The sequence below is a fragment of the Chinchilla lanigera genome, unplaced genomic scaffold (assembly GCF_000276665.1).
Source record: "Chinchilla lanigera isolate Chin_1 unplaced genomic scaffold, ChiLan1.0 scaffold00059, whole genome shotgun sequence".
Taxonomy (NCBI): domain Eukaryota; kingdom Metazoa; phylum Chordata; class Mammalia; order Rodentia; family Chinchillidae; genus Chinchilla; species Chinchilla lanigera.
Window position 1 is genome coordinate 5,092,352 of NW_004955460.1, and position 26,002 is coordinate 5,118,353.

Here is a 26,002-nt window from a genome sequence, read left to right on the forward strand (position 1 = left end):
TAATTACAGGGTAGGAGGAGTTGGTTAATTCAGTCTTCTGTTTGGCCTATCTTTGAGTGCATATGGGAACTAGTATTTCATTTTATTCCAGTTTTTAAAATAATATATTGTGATGAAATAAATTTAAAGATCTGAATAAAATGTAATCACATGTTCTTACAGATATGTATATTTTTGTATTTTTGCCATAATGCTTTAATTACATCCTTCCATGAGGTCTTTTTTTTTTTTTTTTTTCCAGTCCTAAGGATTGAACACAGGGTTTATCTCAGCCCTTTTTAATTTTTGAGACAGTATCTTGCTAAGTCACTTAAGTGACCCAGGCTGGATTGAAAGTCATGTTCCTCCAGCATAGCCTTCCAGAGTGTTGGGATTATTGGTGTCTACCACCATGTGTAACTTACATTTGGTTACTTATATTAAAGAATTGATTATTATATTTAAATATTTATAAAATGTATACTTAATAATTATACTTTAAATGACTATTTAAATGACTTTAATAAACAATGTACACTTTAAATGACTTTTCTAAGTGAGATTATTTAAATAAATTTATCAAAGTCAAAAAATGGTATTTTGGAAAAATTATTATTCAGAGAATATATATCCTTCTATTATCTCTTTTATCTTTTTGTAGGTAGTCCTAGCTTACTGGTATCGTACATTCACAGGAATAACGAATTTATTTGGTATACAAACTAAGGCCTGCTGGAGTGTCACCAGAATGGGATTTCCTAGTGAAGTTGAGAGCTGTGAAGGTCTGTGTCTCGCTCCAACCCTGCTGTACTGTCCTTAGGGCTGTCATAAACACAAGAATCCCTGTGTGGAAACAGCTGGGACTCATTTTTTCCTTTAAACAACACTAAAAATGATTCACCTCGATGATTATTTTATGCTTCAGTTTTCTGAGAAGGCTCCATATTTGCTAATTTGAATATAAATTTCAAATTTAATTTGTGTATTAATTTAGCCCATAGATGGCAAACTTGAGTAAAAGTCTTCCATATCAGAGTGAGGTAATACAAATAAGAGTGTTTTGGGTGTCTTCAATATATACACTTTTGGACTTAGTCAAATATACACTTGTCATAGTGTATTAATGAAGTAGCACAAACATATTAAAAAGTCAGATTCAGGTTGCAGTGGCAACACTGCTTTTTACATACTCACAGTCTGGTGGATAATTGTAGTCAGACTCTTCCTATGTATCTTCTACATTTTTTTTTTTTTTTTTGGTCAGATAACTGCTTTGGGAATTCTGTAACAGTTCTCCAGGACATGCAGTGTCACTGCTACTTAAAAGTGTGCAGTTCAGCTGTTTGACAACCCGAGGACAATGCTGTCCCTTGGAACCCTTGTGCAGAGTCACACATGCCTACCTGCATAGCACTTACACAGTTGTTTCTTTATTTCTTCCACTCTCTACAACATGACTACTTGCTATAGTTTATAAATATATTTTTATAGAGTGGTTTACAATAACATTCAACTATGGTAATATAAACTAATCTGTATTTCCTTTATATTTTTATTGATTCCCTTAAAGTAAATTTATAAAATTAAAACAATGCAGGATGTTTAAGAAATAATTAGGGGCTGGGGATTTAGCTCAGCGGCACAACGCCTGCCTGGAAAGCACAAGGTTGTGAGTTCGATTCTCGGTACCAGAAAGAAAAATAGAAAAGAAACAACTAGACTTTTGTTTGTTTGTTAACCATATAAAAGAATAGAGAAAATACCTTGTGAATTTAGAGACTTGCTAATGACCTGGTCAGCTGGAAAGTACAGTCTTTTCTAAGGCATGAAAGTATCACTTTCTGTAGGGACAAATATTATACCTCCTAAATTCCCAGTAAGTGACAGGTTAGAATTTGGCACTTGGGTTGCAGCAGTGGCCCAGTGGACATGGTCCTTATCTTCATGGAGTCTACACTATGAGCAGGCTCTTAGCAGTTATAACCGTGATGGAAAATACACATGCAAAGATAGAGCTATCAAGAGGAAAAGTATTTCAAGGGCAGGGACCAGCAGATTTAGTCTCTGGCCTCATGAATAACGTACAAAAGTAGCAAGGGAGACCAGAGAGAACCTGGACTTCTAGAACAGAGAGGGAGGGAAACGAAGTGGTGTAACGTCATCCTGGGAGTACAAGATAGGATCCTGACTTACAGGCTCCATGGCAGGGAAGGCTTTTGTACTTTATTCACTGAAGCACTTTAATAGATTCTTACTTTGGGCATTATGGTGGTTGTTTGGAAAGGATACCATTGGCCTCCACAAGGCCAGAGACTATTGTGCTGTCAGCACATGATTTGTATAGAGAACAGTGAAACGCCAGGTCTTGGGGGACACCTTGGTAATAGAATTAACAAGCCTTGGTAGTTGATGAGAAGGAGGTGGGAGATTGAAGAAGTCTTGTATCTCCTTGGTTTCCAGCTTGAATAATTAAATTTCTTGAACAGTAGTAAACATGACAAGCACAGGTGTGAACTGCTGTGCTCGCTGTGGATGTATTGGCTTGAGATCATAGAAAGAGATATTGCATGGATGCCCGGATATATAACTTAGGAATAAGGATGTTTGGGGCTCAGTATAGACTTGGACTCATCTCTATGTAATGATACTCAGAGCTACAGAAGTAGAAAAATTTCCTTAAGGAGAACATGCAGATTGAGAAGAGAGGAAAGCAGGTGATAGAGGCTAAAGAGAGCCAGTGTTGAAGAGAAGGTGCATAAAAAAGAGAGATTGTTATAGGACAGACAGGAAGGAGTGGCCAAGGAGGTAGGAAGGTCACAAGGGCTAGCCTTCAAGTTTGCCTCCAACCAGTTAGATAGGAGAAACTTTTGACAAGTTATTTAAGTTATCTATTATTTGTTTTCTCAACCATAAAAATACTTTTATGACAATCTCATTTTTACCTGAGAAGTATGCAAAATGATAATTTTAAAACAAATAAGAATTCTATACACACAATCTAATATATGATTGATATATTAAAATTCTAGCTGTTGATAATAATGGATCAAAAACTGGATCATCTTATTCAGACTAAAGCTGCTCCTTGAGGTCAGAGACTTTATGTCGCTCATCCCAGAGCCTAAAAAAGATAAAATAGTGCAAAGGCTTTCTCTTGGGAGTCACCAAGTGGCTCTACAGATAATTCTAGATATTAAGGAAGAGCAGCATCATCTTCATTAATGAGAAGCCCCAACAATTATGTCTGTATAAGAATACTTCTTCAGGGGAACTTATAAATGTAACTAAATAATGCATTATTGGGGCTGAAGGTGTAGCTCTGTGGCACAGCCCTTGCCTAGAATGTAAAAGGCCATGTTTGATCCACAGCAACAAACTGTCCCCCCACACACTTTGTATATGGGTAAAGATTATTGAGACTGTTACAAAGAGCATCAGTTTGAAAGCAAATGCTTTCAGCAATTTCATGAGCTTGTGAGTAAAAATCACTTGGATAATTATGCTTCCTTGCTTTACAGACACTTGTTCACTAAATGCTGAATAATCTCTATCTTTTCAAAGGATTGGGAGACCCTACTTGCTTCTATGTGAGTGTAATTTTTGTCTTAAATGGGCTCATTACGGCTTTGCTCTTCATCTATGCTGCCTACTTGAGGTAAGACACCGAATTAAAAGATCTGACTGAGCTTATAAGAACCAGCTGATAATTACTGATTACATTAGAAGAATTACTGAGGTTGATTGATTAATTGTAGGAACATTTGTAGATTTGAATTTCAAGGTGCTTAACCCATGTCATGTGCTTTCCTCTCAGGCTCTGTTGCTTCTCAACAGAGCATTATGGGTTAGTTTCGCCAGTGATAAGTAAAGAGCCTCAGAAAATATTTGTCTTTCTCACAAAAGGGTATATTTCATGGTCCCTTCTCTATTCCTTCATACTTTTACATGGAAATGATGCCTGGAGACACAGCAGTCATCTTGTGGCCATGAGAGAAAGCCATCTAAAGCAGACATATCTGGTCTAACATAAATGTTGCTTAACCAGTACCAATAGATGTTTACCTCTCATTTGTTTGTTGAGTGATACAATAAACACTCATACTTTCCAAGCCACATTTGAGAGATTTTTTTGTTTCTCTCAGTGAAATATATTCTTAAGTAACTCATCAGCTTTCTTTACAGTTTTACTCATGAAATTTGAAACATTTAAATTTAGAAATCTAGATTTAGTCATCCAACAAATATTTACTGAGTTTCATAGGACTTATGTCAATGTAGATTAATATGTATATGCACTCCTTGTTTTAGGGAGTTTTGGGCATAAAAGGACTTGCATAATATCAGTGAAAATTTGTGACATATTTAATATTGTATCAGTGTTCTATCCAGCATACAGGCTAAAAAAAGTGTAAAGCTTGGAAAATTTGACAGAAAAAGTAAATTTTTTGAAAAGTAGTTCACATTATATATGTGGAAAATAAAAAATTAAGAGTAAACTATTTGAAGCAGTTAGAAAATTTATGATGTTACCTGAACACAAAAAATAGTACACAAAATGCTAGAGTATAGGTTCTATACTCTAGTGTCAAACAAAAATGAAATTTTAAAAAGATGCTACCTAGAGTAGCATTAAAGTCATGAGATATGAGGTTTCTAAGAATAAATCTAATAAAAGATATGCATAACCTTTATAGGGAAACTGCTAAATGTTGATTGAGATGCATTTAAGAAAATGGAAATAAATGGAGAGCTATATCATGTTCATGTTTTAGAAGTTGACAGTTAACTCAAATTGATTTAAAGATTCAATGCTGTACCAGTCAACATTCTGTCATAATTTTGTTGAGCCCATTAGCTGGTTTTAAAGTTATTCAGAAATGCAAAAAGCCAAATTTAGTTAGAATGTTTTTGAAAAAGATGAAACTTGCTTTATCAATTATTGCTAAAATAAGACAGCACGCTAGATAGAAAGATCACAGGAATGGAGTAGAGGCCAGACACAAAAATGTACGTTTAAAAATACTTGTGTATGACAGCGGGTATTGCAGCCTATCCTTGTGGATGAGGATAGGCTTTTCATAAGTGGTGCTGGACCTATCTATTGATGGTTATATTGATGATCTTAGAATCAGGATAACAGCTGTGGTCTCAGGAGTGTCCAGGGAGGACTCCACATGTAATAATTTCTCTATTTCAGTTACTTATATGGTGGCTACATGGATGTTCACTTTGTAATTGCTCCATAAATAAGAGATGTTGTACATTGTACTTTTCTCAGTGTCGTGCAGGAAGACTTTGGAAGGATAGCTTTGAGACAGTTTCATCAGGCTTAAATGTTCTATTTTTGAAAATAGTTTGTACTTCTTTTTTAGTGTGGAAAACCTTACATAGCTGTGACTAAACTTTTGAGTTAGCATTTTTCACAAGGAGGGCTCCTCAAGAGTGCATGCTCTCTCTAAACAGGCTACGCAGTTGTGGAATATCAGATATATTACCAGTCTCCAGTCTTTAAGAAAAATATGTGGGTATGACAGTTATGATCTATAAAAATGTCACCAAAACTGTGACGGGATCAGAAACTAAAAAATGTGAGAAACAAAGGAAATAGAATAGGCATTACCTTGGAATGTAGACACTGTTTCTGTTCCTTGGGTGAATAACCATAAAATGTTAACGTGCACGTTTAACTTGATTAAATCTAGAATGAATCCACATCATTTCCATTCTCCTGATCAGTACGTGGCATTGTGGAAGCTCTGTTGCCTTACAAGTTAGTACCACAGTCAGTACTCCTGTTACCCCTCTGCAGCAGCCAGTATTATCGTTAGCATTTTGGGGTTGCCAGGTGTTTCAGTTCATCCACATGTTCACAGTTCACGTGTGCACAGCCTGTCCCTGCTTCTCACGCCTTCTTTCTTTCAATTTCTTACTCTCTGATATAAATCCCTTGAATTTCCTTTAGTGAGAGTCAGTTTGTGATCACTCACTTCCCTGTCACTTTCCTCTGTTTGTTTCTGGGACTCTTTCTTCATTTATCCACCTGGTACTTACTGTCTTTCAAGTGTGGAGCTGAGGATGCAGCAAAGTATGAGATCCAGAGAGATTCTGTTGGCGCGGGGTTGGTAAGGCTGTGACCACAGCCGCGGTAGGTTGAGACTCTGCCAGGAAGTGGGTGTGAACGCTGTGTCTAGGAAATGGTTCTCACTCTTTGATGGTTATTGGCTGCCTTCCTACATTGCTGCTTCCTTCAGACTCACAAATTAATATATATGGTCACTTACTGCTGTTATTGTTCATCAAAACTGGTAGACTATGTCTCAGGCACTTAAATTCAGTTTCAAAAGACAGAACATTTAGATTATTCAAAGAATGTGGTATAAACTGAAGTGTTAGTCTGTTGATTAAAAAAATCTTTTTTATACTGAAGATTTATACTGGCATTCAAACCAGGGTAGGTTTGAACTTGCAAGCCTCCTGTCATGAACTTCCAGCATGTTGGGATTATAGATATGCGCCACTACACCTGGTTTGTTAAAAATTATTTTATGTTCATAAGCTATCTATTTTATTTTAGAAAATATTATAAATATAATAAATTAGAAAATTTATGTTACAGTATACCTACAATTTTTGTCTGTATTTTCAATATTAAAACATTGACTACATGGGCACTTCTGAAATTTTTACTTATGTTTTAAGCACAGAAAAATAATTTTAAATTCTGAGATTTTTAAAAAAATCTCACCTTATCTTACATGAATTATGATTTCATACTTTGTTTTTTACAGTGGGAGTCAATTAGGAGGTCTAATTACAGTACTGTGCTACTTTTTCAACCATGAAGAGGTTTGTTTTCTATAAAATAATTTTAATATCTTAAGAGGCTATATAAGAACAAAGAGATGTAATCATTTAAATGATATATGTTGCATATATATGACCTGGCAATATTTGGTAGAACCTTATGTTGTAAGTTGGTGTTTTAATTGTGTTGATCTAAATTTTTAAATCATCCAAAGTTAAAAATATATGAAATATCTTGCCTGGTCTTTCATGAGTACTTACATGTACATATGCTCAGTAGAACAAAGGAAATACAATATTTCCTGAGTCAGACCCTTTACATGTTTGCATTTACTAGTAGAAAAAACTCTGTTGGAGGTGGTTGGTATCCTCACCTACACATCCTGACACTGAATTTTAGTTTAGGTTACTTACCCAAGATTCCACACTCTACCTGGGGAAGCTGAGATCCCTCTCTCCCCAGTCCTGTGCATTGAACCCACAGCCTGCAGACTAAGCCGTATATCCCTAGGCTGGGCTCAAACCTTTAATTCTCCTGCCTCAGTCTCCCAGAGTACTGAGATGACAGGTGTATGCCGCCATACCCGGATAGTTTTCTCTTTATATATATTTTACTTTTTGTATAGTGATAAGAGTACTGAACAGGAGAACTGCCTTCTTAACGGGTTTTAAAATGTTATAATACAGTGTCATTAAGAAAATGTTGTGCAGCAGAATTCTAGGATGTATTCATCTTGCTCAGATGACAGTTTCTGCACTTGCACTTCTCCAGGGCTGGAAGCTACCTTTGACCATAGGTACAAAGCCAAGGCTTTGCCACCTACCACCTTTCTTCTACATCATCTTGATACAAAATGTTAAATTAAGAGTAGAGATTTACATACTGATTTGTCCTAAAGGAACGTAGAGCTCATAGAAACTTATGTAAAATATGGTGGATTCACTGGACAAGACGTTGCACGTGTACAAACCATGTGCCTGACGTGTTAGCCACTGAGCACATGGCAGTGAGAGAGTCTGACTGGTATTGAACTGTGCAATGCACCAGTTATGTAGGGTAGAAGTCTTTATGTGTTGCTAATGGGTTAATTCTTAAATTAGATAAGAGAATAGTAAAAACCTTACATAAAATGCTGTCAATATATTATTTCAGGCTAAAGCAAACAAATACCTCATCATTCAATAATCTTTTGATGTAAAGAAAAAGCCTTGTATTTGAGTCTGTTAAACTACTAATGGTACGAATTGACTTTTTATACAATTGTAATTCATCTTCCAGTTTACAATTTAAGCTTCTTAGAACAATACCTTTTAAGACCCTTGCAGAGTAATAAGATTTTAACATCTTTTGAGAATTTTTGGTACAAAATTTTAATCATACTCTGACCCATATATATTAGAAATTGTCTTAAAGTATACATGAATATTTAATACTTACATTCTGTGTATCACATTACTTCCAGTATGCACCTACTGCTAATAATTCTCATACTTCCAGTTGTCTTTAAAGTTTACAGTTAACTCTTTTAAAGATGTCTTGCACACACTCAGAGGGGCTCTCGAGTACTTGTGCCACCTGGACTTAGGTGTAATCTCTTGGTGTTTGCGAATGCCCCAGGTGACACCTCAAGGATTCTCGAGTATTACAGTGGACAGGACTGGAGCTCAAGGCCCAGGATGTCTGGTCACACATATGAGGTTGGACTGTGGATCTGGCCCCAGGAATCCTCACAGTCCCTATCCCTGCCTTGGTTGTCACTGAGGCTTGCTTGTGCTTGCTCCCAAAGATCTGGCACTCGTCCTAGGCTTGGAAGATAGACCTCTACTCAGTGGTCCCATGTGAGGAGCTCCAAGCTTTGCCTGCTTTCAAAGCAGGATCCAGTGGGCCTGGGGCTAAAGTTCCCAGGGGAAGCCAACCCCTGTGTTCGGCAAATGACGTTTGCTGTCGTGGACCTGACGTGAACCCAGACTTTCATTCATCTCAGGCCACTCGTGTGATGTGGACGCCACCTCTCCGCGAAAGCTTTGCGTATCCGTTCCTGGTTCTTCAGATGTATATTGTTACAAGGATTCTCAGGTAATTTTTATTTATAAAATACAGATAAGTAAAATGAAGTTAAGTTTCTTAAAATTTGCGTCAACCTGTTATAATTACCTTATTTAAGCTATGGTTTTTAGTTTTTAAAAAATAAACTAAATACAGAGCTAAGGTCATCTAAAAATTGCAATATAGAAATTGATCTCCATTTAAGAGTTTATACAGGTTTTAGGTGAGTAAATTTTAATAAAATATATGTGATCGTTTATTGTTGGCAAGGATTTGACAGTTTTTGAAGAAAAAGATTTTGTTTGAGGTTCATGTACTATAACTCATTGTTTTCTAAACTGTGTTTTTGATACAGCATTCATATATATGCCATGAAAAAAGTGTTCTATGTGCAGCAGAGCAGAATTTGCAAAATACTGGGGATGGGGGTGAGATTGGCAGGAAGAGAGAGAGAGAGAGAGAGAGAGAGAGAGAGAGAGAGAGAGAGAGAAAGAGAAAGAGTTCATTTCTGAATGATGCAACTTGTGAATCATGCATAAATACATAAATGTCTACATCTACATTCCATATATTTAGAACTATCTCACTGGAAACAGAGACCACGCTGCATTTATCTCTAACCACGGAGCACTTAGTACCCTCCCATGTGAACACTTGAGATGCTCCTGTGGTAGTTTATTAAATGGATGTAAATTCTGCAACATGGGGAGGCTACTAACCTTAGAGAGGAGCAGGCTAACTCCTGCTGTGTTACCTGCCTGGCAACTTTACTTGGGGGCTGCAATTAGATTTGGTTATCTGCTCCCTGTCCAGATTTCTATGTTTATTCATCACATTGCCTCCTGTGAATAAGTATGGCACAGAAAGTTGCTCATTCCCACCTTTCTCCCTTCATTCTCAGTTAAATTGGAGGATGGTATGATTGATTGATTGATTGATTGATTGAGGAGGTGTCAGTCTGAACAGGTAGGAGTTTCACAGAATGCAGTGTGCTACTCTTACCTGAGTCAAAAGTAATTTTCATTTGATCAGATATAAAATTACCAAGAGCTGAAAGAATATTTTGTGATCATATTACTAAACAATATGAATACTTAAATTTTTACTTTTGAAAAGTTATCTACTGTTGCATAAAGATTGATCAAAACCCCAATACATCCTTTATAAAAAGAACAATGACTTTTATTATTTATTTAAAAAAACCCTTGGATTTCTTTTTTCATGTTCAAAAGATCCTGAACATACTCTGATTTCTCTTCGGATCGTATAAATGTTTTGCCTTTTACAAAAGATCCTGAGCTCCTCTGTGCTAAGAGGTGTTGGTTGCCAGTATGTTCTAGTATTGTAGAATGGACAATTTATATTTCAATTGCAGTAATTTAGTTCTATTCCACAATTAGTTTTTAATTTGTTGTCTTAAATTTTTTCTGTAAATTTTTCCACAGTTGTTAACTTATTTCTTCACCAACGCACTTTTCCTTACTGTTTTCTGAAATGTAAAAGTGGTGATACATAAAAACTGTAGGGGGTAAACGTCTGGAGACACCCAGGGCCACCATTCTGCCCTATTTTCTGGCCTTCTGATGGAGTATTTAATTTTGAAAGCCATGCATATTTATAGGAAAATAGACTGTTATATTTAAAGTGTTTTATTTAATGATGAATTATATATTATTATTTCTGAAATGTTAATTATACTTTTCTGTTTGAGAAATTGATTTTTAAAGTTAACTATGCTTTATTGTATTATATCAAAGGTAGGAGAATCATTTAGGTTTTATCCTTTTGCAAGTAGTCTTTTTTTTGAATGACTAGACTCTTCATGGAAAAACTTACTGATCCCACTTCTCTCTGCTAAGGACCTCCAGCAATTATGGAAAACATTACATTGCCCTTTGTCTTGCCAATGTTGCTTTTATGCTTCCCTGGGAATTTGCTCAGTTTATACTTTTTACACAGGTAAGGTGATTTAAAATTAATTTAAGTTGGAGCAGTATGTATTGGCTATTTCTATAAAAGTTTTAAAATATGCTTACATTTATGTTCTAAAAGATTTACAAAATATGGAGTGATTATAAAAATTACGTGAATGTGTGAGTTAAAAATATAATTCTGTATTCTTTCGTGTATTGGTCACTGATGAATATTAATGATTAACATGTAAAGGACTTTTTTCTATTATTTTTAATCACAAATTTTCCTGTTGGAGGGCAAAATACCATCTGTGTATCTATTTGCCTGTGGATTTTCTTATCTGGGTGCCCAGCTATACCCCCTGCTAGGCCAATCCTGCCGTTCATGATTGGGGTTTCTATTCTGGTCCAGCTAAGCATTGACCATTTTATCTGAAGAAGAGAATTTTACCTGGAACCATGTCTCAAAGCTGTACTCATGATATTGCTTACATGAATTGAATCTATATCCAGCTTCCCAAAACAGCTAAGTAACTAATGGCAATATACTTACTGCATGAAAGCTGGGAAACAAACAGCAAAAGTACAATTTTGATGAAATTTCATGTCACTGAGATTTTTAACTAAGGCTTAAAAATCCTAACCCTGATAATGATAATAATAATAGTTTATATTGGAGGTGAGAAATTCTGCCACGAGGCCTCATGCTGTCAATTATCACAAAGAATGAGATTATAACCTCCACTTAATTAGCACTGCATGTTCAAGTTATTTCCACTGCTTTACTGCCTTTTAGTTGGCCCTTTTCAGGTTGCAACACAGAAATGATTCTGTGGTTGTCATTATTTGCACATGCCAACGTAGGAGAGTATATTTTTAATGAGCATCATTTGTCTGTGGGCAAATTTGTTAATCCAGTGTGCTGATGAAATTATGAGATGTGATAAAAAGTATGATGAATATTTAAGTTGAAAGAATGTATTATTGGCAGTAATCACCCCTCAAAAAGTTGTCCCTGATTTTGAACATACTTTTGCAATCATTCTTGCCACTTTCTAAAGCAGTTCTGAAGTTCCTCTTTGATGAGTATCTTCAGTGTGCTGTCGTGGCTTCCTCCCTATCCTGAATTGATTCAAAATGTTGACCTTTCATGGTCATTTGAAATTGGTCAGTGCCAGATCCAGTAATTAAGGCAGGTTAGGCTCTGGATTCAATCCCTAGAACCACAAAAAGTAGAAATAATCATAAGCAAAAGAACACACTGTAATGTTTTTATGAGCCTACTTTTCTTTGAGTGCTATCCAACAGCAGCAACTAATCAAATTTTTGACCACATCTGATAAAGTCACTCAGGAAAGAGGACTTCCAGAACTGTTTCAGAAAGTGGCAAGAATGATGGGAAGTGTGAGAGAGCGAGGATTTTGAGCATGTGGTTAATGGCAATGTGTATTTTACTGGGATAAATGTTTTTAAAATTTAAACATACACCATACAGTTTGATTACCTCTTGTAGGTAAGTTCTCTGGATAAGTTCAATATTGCCTTAGTGATTTTCTGTCCATTTAAGTATATGTATGAGATTTGTTTGTGTGTTTGTTTTCTCATAGTAATGGTATAATTTAGTTATTTTTCTAGGAATGTTCTGAGATTTTATTCTTGGTTAGATTTTCATAAAGTTAAAATTAATTAATATATCCTAACCATATTGAGTGAGAAATGCGAGTTAAAGAGCCAGAGATTGGTGACACTTTAAAGAGAAAAAACTGAAAGACTGAAGGAAACCTAGATTATTGATGCCCTATTATTAAGGTTCTCAGTTTGTATGAAGATTAACTCTCCACTTGTACAGTTTTGACAAACACATTAGACTACCATATAGAACAATATCAGCATCCTAAAGAAAACCCTGGGCTTCACCGCAACCTTGCCATTACCCCTAACAACTATTGACTTACTGCCCCTACAAATTTGCCTTTTATACAATGTCATAATGGTTGGAAAATATGTAATATTTTCAGATTGGCTTATATCGCATAGCATTTTGCACTTAAGATTGCTCCATGTCTTTGTGTGACATGAGAGCTCAATTCTTTTTATTGCTGAATGTATGATTGTGCCACTCTATCCGTTCACCTATTGAGGGACATTATGATTGATTCCAGTCTTTGATGATTCTGAATAAAGCTACCACAAACATTTGTGGACAGGTTTTTGGGTGGACACAGGTTTTCATCCCAGGTGGATAAATATCCAGGAGTGTGGCTGCTAGACTTTGTAGAACTGCCAATTTTATCACCTTTTTATTTATCCATTCTGTGGTGAGCAATAGCATCTTGTTTTAATTTGCATCTCCCTAATGACATATAGTACTGAACATCTTTCTGTGTGCTTGTTTGTCATCTTTGGTGAGATATTCAGAGTCTTTTGTCCATTTTTAATTGGGTTGTTGTCCTACTATTGAGTTTGAAGAGTTCTTTGTATATTTTGTGTAACGCTTCTTTATCAGATGTGTTGTCTAAAGATTTTTCTCCTGGTCTCTGTCTTCAGTGTGTTGTATTTAAAAAGTTTTTATCAGACCATAGGCCTCCTAGATCTTCTCCTTTGTTATCTTGTGAAATTTTACCTTTAGGTCTAACATGTGAGATCTGTGTCTAGAGTCTTCTTTTTTCTTGACTGTGGACATGCAGAGGTTCCAGCACCACTTGTTGGAGACTGTTGTCTACCGAGTTGCCTTTGCTCCCTGGTCAGGGCTCAGCTGCTGTTTTCTGGGTTTATTTCCAGGCTGTTTTGTACCACTGATCACTTTGACTTTTTCTTTAATTCCACACTCTCTTGATTACTGTAGCTTTACAACTAAATCTCAGAGTCTCTTAGTCTCCGGTTATTTTTAAGCATTCTCTCTTTGCTTTTGGCTTTGCACAGATTTTACTGTGTTAATGCTTGTGTCTAGTGCTTTACAAATCAGCACTTGGTTTTGCCTATCAATTTTCTGAGGTTTTTAGCTGTATATCTTTGAATATAGCTTCTACCTAATTCTCCTCTTCCTCGAATGTAAAATATAAAAGAATTGATGTTTACACTATGTACTCTGTATCTCTTATTTTCTTTCAGATATTTTCACCTTTTTATCATTTTGGACTTTCAGATATTTTCTTCTGGCCTGCCTTCTAGTTGAGCACTTCCTTTATATTTATTCTGCTTTTAAACTCATCAGTTAATCTCTTAATATCATTGTAATATTTAGTTGTAACATTTTGATTTCTTCTTTCCATTGCTCTTCAGGAATTTTCAATCCTATGTATTATTCCTTGGACATGTCAAACACTGTTTACTTTTGTATTTGATGGTGTCAGGTATGTTTCTGAGTGATCTGCAAGCAAATGACTGTTTCTGTATTTCTACAGAGTTTAAAAAAAAAAAAAAACAGCAGAAAAAGATATATACCAGGGACTGTATGTGGCGCACAAAGCATAACATACTTATTCTCTGGCCTTTTACAGAACAAGCTTGCTAACCGCAGATCTAGGTCCTTTGTAGATGTTTTCCTGTAATCTCAGTGATAATGTCTTGTCTCCTGCACTCAATCTTACGTTTTTTCTGCAGTGTCTTATCTCCTCCTCTCAAAATAGCTCAGTAGTTGTCTTAGTTATTTTTGGAGTAGTGTAGAGTTAATTTGAGACTGTTTTTACTCGCATTCTCTAGGAAGATTAAATTTGCTTCCAGCGGGCAAATAAAGGCACTAAGGGTCTCAACTCATATTTCTGCAGTGAGATTAGGATGACTCAAAAGTGGGGTTCAGCTTTTCTGAAGGTGGGGTTCAGCCTTCCTTATAACTGTTCTCTGGTTCACTCATAGAGTGTAGTCCTTTGATTCTCCAAACCAAAGCCTGGGTACTTAGCAGACACCCCCTTTTTGGCATGCCCAGGCCACCCATTCTGTTGAAATGCCTGCCAAGCCTGTAGGTCTCCCAGTGCCCCTTAATCTGCCTGTATTGGAACTTACATATATGTCCGGGAGAAAAGTTATCCAAAATGCATGGTCACTAGGATAGATTCCCATTTTTCCCTGGTTTTACTTTGCAGATTTCTCGCTTGCCTTGTTAGTAATCTACAGCTCTCATACATATATGAAAATGTATATATATTTCCCTAGATACTGTACTTGCTCAATTGGAAGATTGGTTCAAATTAATTTGCCTATGATAAGAAATATGATGCCCTTCTTGTATTTATTTTACCTAAAACCAGTATTTGTTTGTTAGATATTTTTCATTTTTGTGATGTTGCGTTTGTTTCAGGTGGCCTCATTATTTTCCATGTACGTTGTGGGGTACATTGAACCAAGCAAATTTCAGAAGATCATTTATATGAATATGGTAACATTTTTAATGTGTATAAATCAAATATCAAAATAAGTTCCCAGAGTTTATAAAACACAATTAATTCTGTTTGTGGTACTGTTTAATACATATAATGTTGATGGTATCCTGAAGGAAAACTAGGAATATGCATTAGAGATACTACATTACAGCACATTATGCTTTCAACTAGATTGTAAATGTCTTGACCTCTCTAAAACATTTTTATGATTTATTTTTGTCTTTAAGTTTGAAACAGTCCTTTTTTCCTTAGCCCTGAGATTTCCAGTACCTAGGGCAAATATAATACTCTACAGTGGAAATTTTACAGTGCTGCATCTTTGTTTTCATCTTAAATTTCAAACATATCTTTCTTAACAACAGAAAAAATAATAAAGCTTCATCAGTGATGGAAAGCATGAAGTAAACAACAAGAATAAGATTAGGGAAACATAATTCTAAATCTTGTTTTATTATTTTGTTATTGGAACAATAGAAATAATAGAAATTTTAAACCTTTCTTTGTGCCAGTAGCAGATAGAGAAAATTTTAATTGTGCTATATGAATTTATGATATTAAATTTTAGTACTTAGAAACTAGCAATGACTTGAAATTCTGTAGACCCACACCATTAATCTGTTTATACAGATAATATTTGTGTTAAAAATGACTGTATGTCTCCAAAGTGTTCATTATGCTATATATGTAATATCTGTAAAATGAGTGTGTTTTCATTTTTCAGGTTTCAGTTATCGCCTGTTTTATTTTGATGTTTGGAAATCCAGTATACTTATCTTCTTACTATTTTTCATCTTTGTTAATGACATTGGTAAGTAATTGCTACTCTCATGAAGGTTGTTGTTTTCCCATGTTAAGAGCAGATTTTGTTTAACACAAGTATAAGAGAATAAATAGGGCCTTTTCCTAATTATTATGTGAAAAATTTTCCTAAATGATTTTTTCTTCTTCATCTTTGAAAAATAATATAGTACACCAGACTTTCTCAAAGCAACACCTAAGTAAATATTTCTAATATGATAACAATGAGACTTACTTTAAAAACTTCACTACTAAAAGAACTTATACTTTATGATAAAATGCCTTCTTTTCTCTTAAGTCACTAGGGTAACTGTTTATTATAGTAACAAAACCATTGTCTAGAACATTTTTGGAACTCCTTAAATTGCCACAGACTTTGGTACATTCCTTTGAATATTCTCTCTGATGTCAAAACTTCATCTTCAAGGTTGTATTTGATTTTTAGGATTGATCAAAATCTTATGAATAGTGTAGATGATTGGATTGGGTGATCCAGATCTTGGTCAAAATGTGATGTGACAGTCACTTAATAAGACTGAGTTCCCTGTGCTTATAACTGAGTTATCTTTGAAGGCAGTTTATTTTTTTTTTTTTTTTTTTTTTTGTTTTGTTTTTCTCCGGTACCGGGAACCGAACTCACGACCTTGCGCTTGCCAGGCAGACGCTTTTGCCGCTGAGCAAAATCCCCAGCCCCCTGAAGGCAGTTTAGAAGGTGGCATTCTGAACTACTCTGAGCAATGGCAAGATAATGAGAATAACTGTAGCCTCTGTGCATAACTCATTTGAATGTGAGCACTTAACTGATTGAATATTTTGGCATTGTTTTTAGGTTTTGACGTTTTTGCTTCCTCTGCCTTTTTTTTGCATCAAAATAATGAATAGTTTCTCTTCTTCCCCAAGTATATATGCTTACTTTTTCCAACATTGTGTCAAAACTTTCAGCTTTACCAGATGGTGGAACCCACATACTATCTACCTTTCTAGAGGGGTTAGCCTGCAAAACATATCCAGCGGAACTCAGTGGGTGTTAATGTGATTCAAGAGGCTACCTTGTAGCAGGGCGTCTAGCTCTCACTTCGAGGACATTTGTCACATACCTGCTCTAAAAAGTCAGCAACTGAGAAAGAAAATGGCTGGCGGCAGTTAAGATAAAAGAGTGTGGCTGTGTAGTGTATGAAATGTACCCATTCATATAAAATATAAATGTTAATGTTATTGATTTAATTTTCTGGCTCATGTATTTCAGGTGATAATTTTAAAGAGAAATAAAATTCATAGAATGGGAGTATCTGAACTCAACTTTTGGGTGAGGTTCTATGTTCTTAACTGAGCTTTAAATTTCAAGTTTTTATTTCTATGAATGAATATAGATGATATACTTGAAAAATGATTTATATTTAATAAGTCTAACAAAGAGCTTCTGTCGAAAGGCAATAGTCCTGAGCTAGCGTTTATTCTTTTTCTATGGGCTTTGAAGTGTTCCTGTTAAAAAATAAAATCATACTGAAAAGCCATACGTTTATATCATGTATTATATATTACATTAAACATTATATATTATTTATATGATATATTGAGAGAGTAAAACTAGAAAAGTTATGGTAAGATGAGGAGGCAGATTTCTACTCAGAATACAAAAGAACAGAATGGAAGAGTTGCCAGTTCTGCTTTCTAGAAGCAATCTTCTGTTCCTTGTGGTGGAAATATGGAAGTATTTGATAACTAAGTTGTTGTGGATAACATGACAATTATAATATGTGTTGTTTTTCAAGTCATAAAAATTGAGTAATTAGATAATTCAAAAGAAAGTCAAAATTTCAACTGCAAACTATTGAAAAATAACGGTAAATAAAATAGTGTCCATAAATTTTAAGGAATTTGGCCAAAGTTGTACTCAAAGGAAAATTTATTGTCTTAAAGTACATTTTATACTATGTTTCAAGCATAGACTACAAAAAATAAGAATTAACTAAGTTTTAAGTTCAAAAATATATAATAAAAACAAAAAATGAAGCACAAGAAATCTGGCTACAAATAGACATACTTTTGAAAATATGTCATATATTTGGAAAGAAAAAGTATATATATCTGAATAAATTTAACAAAATAGTAGTATATTTGCATGGGGAAACATTTTAAAATCTTAAGATGTAAAGATTATCCAAATAAATGGAAAACTAAGCCATATTATGCATAGGAAGGCACCATAGAGGGCAGTTTTTCCCAGCAGAAGTTTGGGTTGAAAGGAATTCCAACAGGATTACTTTGCAGGTCCCTTTCCAGGGAATGACGCTGGGATCCTCTGGTGTCTGTGCAGGGAAAAGTCACATTATTACAAATGGAAGTTCCAGCCAAAGCGATGGTAAATGTTTCCCACCAGATCCTTTGTCTCCTCGACATGCAGTTGTAATCCCTGAGTATACTGTGGCCAAACAAAATGCTCTGGCTCATCTTGTGGCTGCCTGGCCCAGCCCTGGAACCAGCCGTGGGTCCTGGTATTGAAGAATGGTGGCTTCCTCACTTCTTCACTTCCTCTTTCTTTTTTTTTTTTTTTTTTGGCATTCAGTGAATGCCGAAAAATGGTGAAAAGTGACTGATCATCTTTTGAATTTTTTGGGGGGAGGGGTCCTTGTCTCTAATTTGAAGTTTGTATTACTACCATTTTTCTGCATTTTAAGTCCCTGCTTTGTATCCATTCTCAATCTGCCAAGCCTTTTTTCACATGTATGGTGGATTCCCTCTTTCTCTGAGTACTTTGGTTCCATTTGGGTGCCCTTCTTCTCTTCCCCCTCTATCTCTCTTTATAGGTCTCCCCTTAATCTCTCCAGAGGCTTGGTCAGAAACAAATCTGTGTTACTGCCTTTTCTATTGACAGAGAATGTAAAGTTTGTGCTGTCACCTGTTTTCTGCATTTGTGGTTGTTATTTTTCTGCTTGTCAGATTTCATATGGAGAGATTTGGATTTAGGCTGCTGTCATTTCCCTCAGGCTGTCCAGATGTCTGTATTGGTTTTCTTTGTAATCAAGGGCAGCCAGAAAGCAAACACCAGAAACCTCGCTGTTAGCTTTAGTGCATATTTCTCTTTTGAAAAAGAAATTTTAAATTATCAAATTTTCCTTTCTTGAAGAGGGACTTATGCAGTTTTTTTTTCCAAAAGAGTAATAGAAGCATTTTAATACAGTGCTGTGAAATGAGGATTTTCAGCTAAGAAATAATATTTGAAAATAAGCATATGACCCCTATGATTACTAGAGATTACAATGAAATAACCTTATATTTTCCTCTAGGTTTATAATATGTAGAGCCCTTGTGTTCTTATACATTTTATAGCAGTGTCATCAATTTAAACTCTTTGCTATTAAATAAAATTTTCTAAAGGAGTATTTCTTTTTGAGAATTTACTATATATATTTCAATAATACGGTATATGTCACAGGATTAACATCTTTGTGTGACTTGTAGGCATAATTGAACATTTTAATTTAGATAGTTTTTAATTTGTAGTACTGGCCTTCTATTTTATTTTCTAGCTAATTCAAAGTTGTGGTTGGTGGCTTGGAACAATCATTTTGAAACTTCTGACTTCTGAAATCTTAGGCGTTTCAGATCACGTAAGTACTTTATAGTTAAAACATTACAGTTCCAACAAATATATAGCTGGATGAAAACTTGAAACAATCTATTCTTACCACTTAATTTTATAGAGGTTCCCATTTCTTCAAGGCCCCTGAGCTAATTATTAGGAGAATCAAATATAAAATCCTGCAATTCAAAGGTCTGTACAACCACTAGGGAAAAAATGTATCAGTGAATGCCGATTTAGTCTCCCAAGAAAAATCCTAATAGTTTGTTTAGCAGTTATTTGTAATATTTCAGGTGAAATAAAAATTGTCTTTTGTTTAATAGCTTTCCCATTTATTGCATATGTTAACATAGGAATAGTCTATACCCAGCCCTAAAATGCTGAACCTTTAAAAATCTCTATAGAACTGGATGTGGTCATACATGCCTGTCATCCCAGCACTCACACTGGGGGTGTAGCTCAGTTCAGAGGCCTGGGGTTTAATCCCTAGTACAACAAAATGAAACAGAGCAAAGCAAAGTAGAATAAAATCTCTATAGTTTTATTTATTTATAATTATGAAATAAAATTATGATTTTATATTTTAAGGTGTTATTGGTTTGTAAGTGAATGTTGGAAATTCTGTCTTTTTTTTTTAGAAATCATATACAGAGCCTTATCTCTCATGTGGTATTTCTGTTCAAGATTAATATCTTAAATAATGGCCTATTTAAAGGCCAAAGTTCCTGCTTAACTACCTAGTTTAGGGAATAGAAAACAATGTTTGATTTTTAGCCTTTATATTAAGAAATAAGCATGCATGAGCAGTTACACAATACTGTAGTATGAAACTGACCTTACCTGGTACCATCCGGTCAGGACCCTATCTAGTACTGAGATTATGTGAACTCCCTCTCAAAAAGGTCAAGTGTTACTGTTATCCAGTAAAACATACATCCATGCTAATGTTAAATAAAATTTTTAAATGGCAGCATTTATTTGCTGTTTTTACTAGCTTTGAATAGTGGTTTAGTTAGATTTATTTGTTTTTGTTGATCTCTGGTATATCTTTCAGGTTTCTTTTTTTTCTTTTCATTTGTCATAACTTTGTATTTTGTAGGGTATGATAAGCTTCATCTAGGCTTTATAAGTTATTTCTTTATCGATTACTCTGATTCTGTTTCTTGCCTTACTCTACATTTTTTTTTTACAAATCTTAAAAGAAAAACACACATCTTCCTTTGGTAGTTGTAAGTGACTTTCTTTAGCTGATAGATGTGAGAAAGACTTGAAATGCTGGTGGTCATTGTTAGTCAGCAGGTCTATTTTGAATTAGAAGTGCGAAGAACATCTCTAAATTATCTTTCATGCTGGTAGAGAAGAGAAATTGTGAATGAAAGAAAACATTGCTAATGATTAAACTTGGTGTAATTTCTGTCCCTATCAAATAATTTGAATGCATGCTGCACATGCTAAATATTTTCCTTTTCCTACCTTCTGAGAATTCAGTGGAAAAATACTTGTCTCACTGACAGTAGGTAACCAAGCAACACATCAAGAAATGAAAATGTAGTCAGTGTAGGAGGCTTGATGAAAATATCAAGGCATAGAAAGTTGTAATTTACAGTGTGTAAAATGAAAGTGGTAATTGGATTCTTTTTCATGATAAATTAATGTCATGGTTAACTGAAAGGTGGTTTCTTCCCAACAAGTGTTGATTTTAGCTTTATTGTCTTCTCTGCTTATTTTTTTTTTACCTATTTCTATTTTTCTTTTTTTATATTTCTCTTTATTTTCAGTTATCTTGATAATTCAGCATATAATACATTTTATTCTCTGCCTTTTCCATTTGGTTTCTGAGACATATCTATTTATTATTCTTATAGCAAGTTAGTTATGGGCTATAATCATTTGTGTAATTCTAATTCATTTTACTCTATTTTCTTCCAGATTAGCCTGACTCACCTTATAGCAGCCAGAATCTTACGGGATATAAATTTTGATACCTTAATGTATGCCTGTGCTCCTGAATCTTATTTCATGGAACAAGCGGTATGAATATTTCTCTATTTTTTCACTTTTAACAGGTATGGTAGACTTTACTCTTCAGTTTTCCTTTTTGTGTGAAATTCAAAATTTTTACTCAGATATACCAAATTTATTTACTCTGCCATCTTTGACTATAACATTTGGTAACCATATGGCATTCTTCACCTGTTTTACCTGTAAAGTCAATAGGTAGTAGGCTTTATCCTTAAAAAATGGTTAAATATGATAATCTAGATAAAGTAGCTCATAAATAGAACCCATAGTAGTTACTCTTACTGCTGATGAATGACTTTCAATAATTGAGGCCAGTTTCAGATGCAGGGCCATTCAGGAGACTAAAATCCACATTCTTGTATTTGTTTGGAAGAAATGAAGTTTTATTGCATTTAGTATCCCAAATATCATTAAAAATTTTAACAGAGTATTGGTAATGGCTTTTAATAAGTACACAAAACTCCTTTTAAATTTTAGAGACTTAAAATACATGGTCTTATCCTTTTTTAAAAATGCATAAATTGTTAAGCTTTTAAATATTTATCTCCTTAGAGGGCCGTGAAATATAAGACCAGGAAGGGATCTTAGTGACTATGTAATATAATTTTTCCACTTGCAGATGAAGAAGACAAAGCTTAAAAGATTTGCCTAATGTGCACACAGGAGCCAGGATTAACACATGGGTTCTGGTGGATCCTGGCACTCCCAAGCCAGTGCACTTTCCTTTGCCTGAGGCTTTTTTCTTCATATAACAGGAAAAAGTTGTCACTGGATCATCCTTGTTTAATAATGATGAATTCTGAATTAGTGATAAATGTAATAATGAAATTTTGCATTCTCTTCTTCATCCAATCAGTTGTTCACTTATTCAGAAACTTGTTATTGGCCACTAATTGTCCAGCAGGGTTTTGCCATAGGCCAGTGAAGAAGAAAATGACCTGGTTCCTGCTTTCAAGAAATATAGTTCAGTTACATGGCAGGTCACTCTCTATCACAATAAGAGGTTATGAGGATTATTTAGCTGATATTACTTCTACATTTACTCGTACTTCCAGTAATTACTTTGACTAGCTTTGTTTCTTGTTAGATTAACAGATGAAAATAATAGAACTTTGCAGTATAGGAAATGACAATCTTTAATAGTTATATCATTAATCTTATTGAACATTTTGTATAACTAGTTTATAATTTTGATTCTTATATTAGAGTGTGTAAGTTTATAAATATGTATTTTGCTAATGACATTTTACCTTTAAGAAATATTATGACACTCACTTTACATAGATTTTTACTAAGTTAATGTAAAGTTCAGTAACTATTTTGAATAATTTGCTCTATTTCAGACTCCACTGAGGTACACAAAAACGTTATTGCTTCCAGTTGTTATGGTGATTACTTATTTTATCTTTAAAAAGGTATTTTCAAAAAATTTTTCCTCACTTATTTTTAGGTTCAAAACAGGAACTATAGTAGATTAATTATAATTGCTCTCAATTCTTTATTTTTAAGTTGGATAATACTCTAAATTTTTTAGTCAAGGTTTTATCTAGTATTATATTTGTTTTTATAAAGATCCACATTGTTAATGATATTTTTACTTATTCTTTGAAAAGATTTTGCCAATCTTCTACTGTGTAGGGGAACTGCATTAACATTGTAGGTGCTCTGGAGAAATAAAGCATGGCCACCTCTGTCTTGGGCAGTCCTGGGGGATGGAAAGTGGAAACATTAAGCAAATAATCATATACATAACTAAAGAATTCCAATTGCAATAGGTACTAAGAAAGAAAAATATAGTGACTATTTCAGTATCCTTCACATGTAAAGCACATTTAAAGAACTCGATCTATTTTGAATATAGACAAGCTAGGAAAAATTTGAAGAAGCATTTATTTTCTTTTTTCTTTTCCTTGTCCTGTTCCTTCTAGCCCTCCCTCACTTCTTCTTTTTTCTTTTTTAAAATACAGTCTTGCTATGTATTACAGGCTAGTCTGGCACTTACTGTCTTCCTGTCTCAGCCTCCCAAATGCTGAGATTATAGACATTCCCACCACACCCGACTTTGTACAGACAGTTAAATTATCTTTTTCTGCACATTGAGTGTTTTTGCAGCATAAGTAAGAAAATCATAATAGAAGAGATAATCTTTAAAATACCACTGCCACATATGCTTGGTCTGGGAGTGATGTGTCTGAAAGTCCATTTCATGACAGAGGGCCTGTCTTGGTTATTTTTTGTTGTTGTTGAGACAAACTATCAAACACCTAAAATTGGGGAAGGAAAGGTTTATTTAACTTAGAGTTTGTAGAGGTTTTAGTCTATATTTGTCTGGCTCTGAGGCAGAGTGGTACAGATTAGAGGGCAAATGTTTATGGCGGTGGAAGATAGCAAAGCAACAAGAGCAAAGGAGGGGTGCAACAAACCTTTTTTGTTTTATATTTAAGCAGGCTACTCCCACCCAGGGGGTGTGTAGCACTCATAATCTCTATGCACTTCTCTTGCACAGGCTCAGGATGTATGTAAAGTAAGTACCCGGCCTGCTCAATCACTTTAAAAGGTTAACCTTTTAAACGTTTTACACTGACACAATGAACAACATCTTAGAGCAGGAAGGGCATGATCTTTTTACCCCAGGATGTAGAACTGCTGAGTTACTTAGTTAAGCTTTTAGACTCCTCAAGTTGACACAAAGTATCAACCATAACAATCCACCCTTTGTCAACTTGGCAACTAGACACATTTTTTTAAACCAGTTTTTAAATATAAAGACATTATTTTTATTATTTTATAACTTGCACATTATTACACAGTTTAACAATCTTTAAGGACCAGTATTTAGTTTATTAACATTATATTATATTACAACCATAACATTTTGCCCCCCAAAGACTTGTGTATATTTTTTTATGTAAAACGCATTTTAGTTTATCTCCAAGACTTGCCAAAGTCTTAACAGTTATAACATTGTTAAAAAGTTTAAGCCTCTTGCTTTTTTTGTGATGTAAGGCAAACTCTTAGTTGTAAGCCCCTGTACAAATGAAAAGTTAAACACTTTTAACATGTAATGGCACAAAAGAAACATTATCATTTTAAAATGTATAAATGGGGATATAAAGCATTGGGACTAAAGCAAGTCGAAATCTAGTAGGGCTAACATTATGTCTTGTAGTTTTATGTCGAGCATTTGAATCAATCTGTGGCACACTGTGAGCTCTAAAGGGTTTGCATAACTCTACCCCATGGTATTTTTGGTGGTTATAGCTCTGATGGCTTTTTTTTTTTTTTTTTTAGGTCCACTTTGTAGCTTTTTTAGACAATCTATATTTTTGGTTTTCTTAAACTTTTGAGGTTTTTATTATATCTTTTGTTTTATATTTATAGTTTTACACACTGTCCTCTCAGGGGCACACTGCCTGGCTTCCTAGGCCTTCTGAAATCAAGGTGGAAGCTTTTTTAACCTCAGAACTCTTGTATTTTGTATGTGTCTAAAACCAGTGTCACGTGGGTGATGTCAAGGTCTGTTGCCACCTGGAGCAATAGCCAAGCTTTTTTTTTTGGCCATAGGGGTTGTGTCTGGATTGTTGGGCACTCTGAATCAAATTTTGAGGAACAAATTTTTTATGCCGCCACCATTTGGGAACCTGGTGCAGCCGCTGCCGCCATTTTGGAACGTGGAGCTCTGCAGCATTTGTTTTTAAAGCAAAGCCTTTTCCTTTGCAGTTTTTAGGCTGGAAAGGGTGGAAACTTGTTGCTCTTTGTGATGTCCTTAAACCATCTTTTTGATTTTTTCCCTATTTTTCTTAGCAATGGAGATCTCCTCAGCCTTATCTTTGTAGTCTATAGCTTTACTGGAGCTTTTTTCTTTTGGCCAACTGACCATTTTAAATCATCTTGCTGTCCTCTTTGCTCTTGATTTTTAATATAAATCTGGCTAAAAGCCCCCAACTATAGCCATGCCACTGTCACAACATTCGACTGCCTTGAATTTTTCTTTGCCAGATTAATCAGTCTGCTGCCGCCCTTAATCCCAGTCTCAGGCAAATTTTCTGGACGCAGCAAAATGCAGACAAAGTTTTGCCAAGCCATAACATACATCATCTGGAATCTAACAACCAGTGCAGTCCTTCTTCCCAGCAGAAACCTCCTGGGCCCGATCTTTACCAGTAGGATTTTTATCAGCCTGCTGGTCTTCTGAGCTCTGACCAGAGTCTCCCACACAAAATAGCTGAAAGTGTTTGAGCTCTGTTCTTTTAGGTGACATCTCCAAACCTTTCTGAACACTTGCCACAAACCAGAGGCTCTTGAGCCAAATGTCAGGTACAGTCACAGCAATGATCCCACTCCTGGTACCAAATTCTGTCTTGGTTACTTTTTTGTTGCTGTTGAGACAAAATATGTAATGCCCAAAATTAAGGAAGGAAACTTATTCAGTGTACAGTTTGTGGAGGTTTTAGTCTATATTTGGCTGGCTCCAAGG

At 34.9% G+C, this 26,002-nt stretch overlaps 1 protein-coding gene across 3 annotated transcripts in view; it reads left to right on the forward strand.

The window, feature by feature from the left end:
* Positions 1-26,002, forward strand: part of LOC102021528 (probable C-mannosyltransferase DPY19L2) — a 60,665-nt gene that overhangs the window by 15,309 nt on the left and 19,354 nt on the right. For 2 of the 3 annotated variants that reach the window (XM_013521261.1, XM_013521263.1), the window contains exons 5-15: positions 641-761; positions 3,541-3,634; positions 6,768-6,825; positions 8,769-8,860; positions 10,690-10,789; positions 15,041-15,118; positions 15,844-15,930; positions 17,167-17,226; positions 19,451-19,531; positions 21,433-21,534; positions 22,869-22,940. In XM_013521261.1, coding sequence (XP_013376715.1) covers positions 641-761; positions 3,541-3,634; positions 6,768-6,825; positions 8,769-8,860; positions 10,690-10,789; positions 15,041-15,118; positions 15,844-15,930; positions 17,167-17,226; positions 19,451-19,531; positions 21,433-21,534; positions 22,869-22,940 — 945 coding nt within the window. The remainder of the gene's footprint in view (positions 1-640; positions 762-3,540; positions 3,635-6,767; positions 6,826-8,768; positions 8,861-10,689; positions 10,790-15,040; positions 15,119-15,843; positions 15,931-17,166; positions 17,227-19,450; positions 19,532-21,432; positions 21,535-22,868; positions 22,941-26,002) is intronic. The other variant, XM_013521262.1, reaches the window with a different exon arrangement.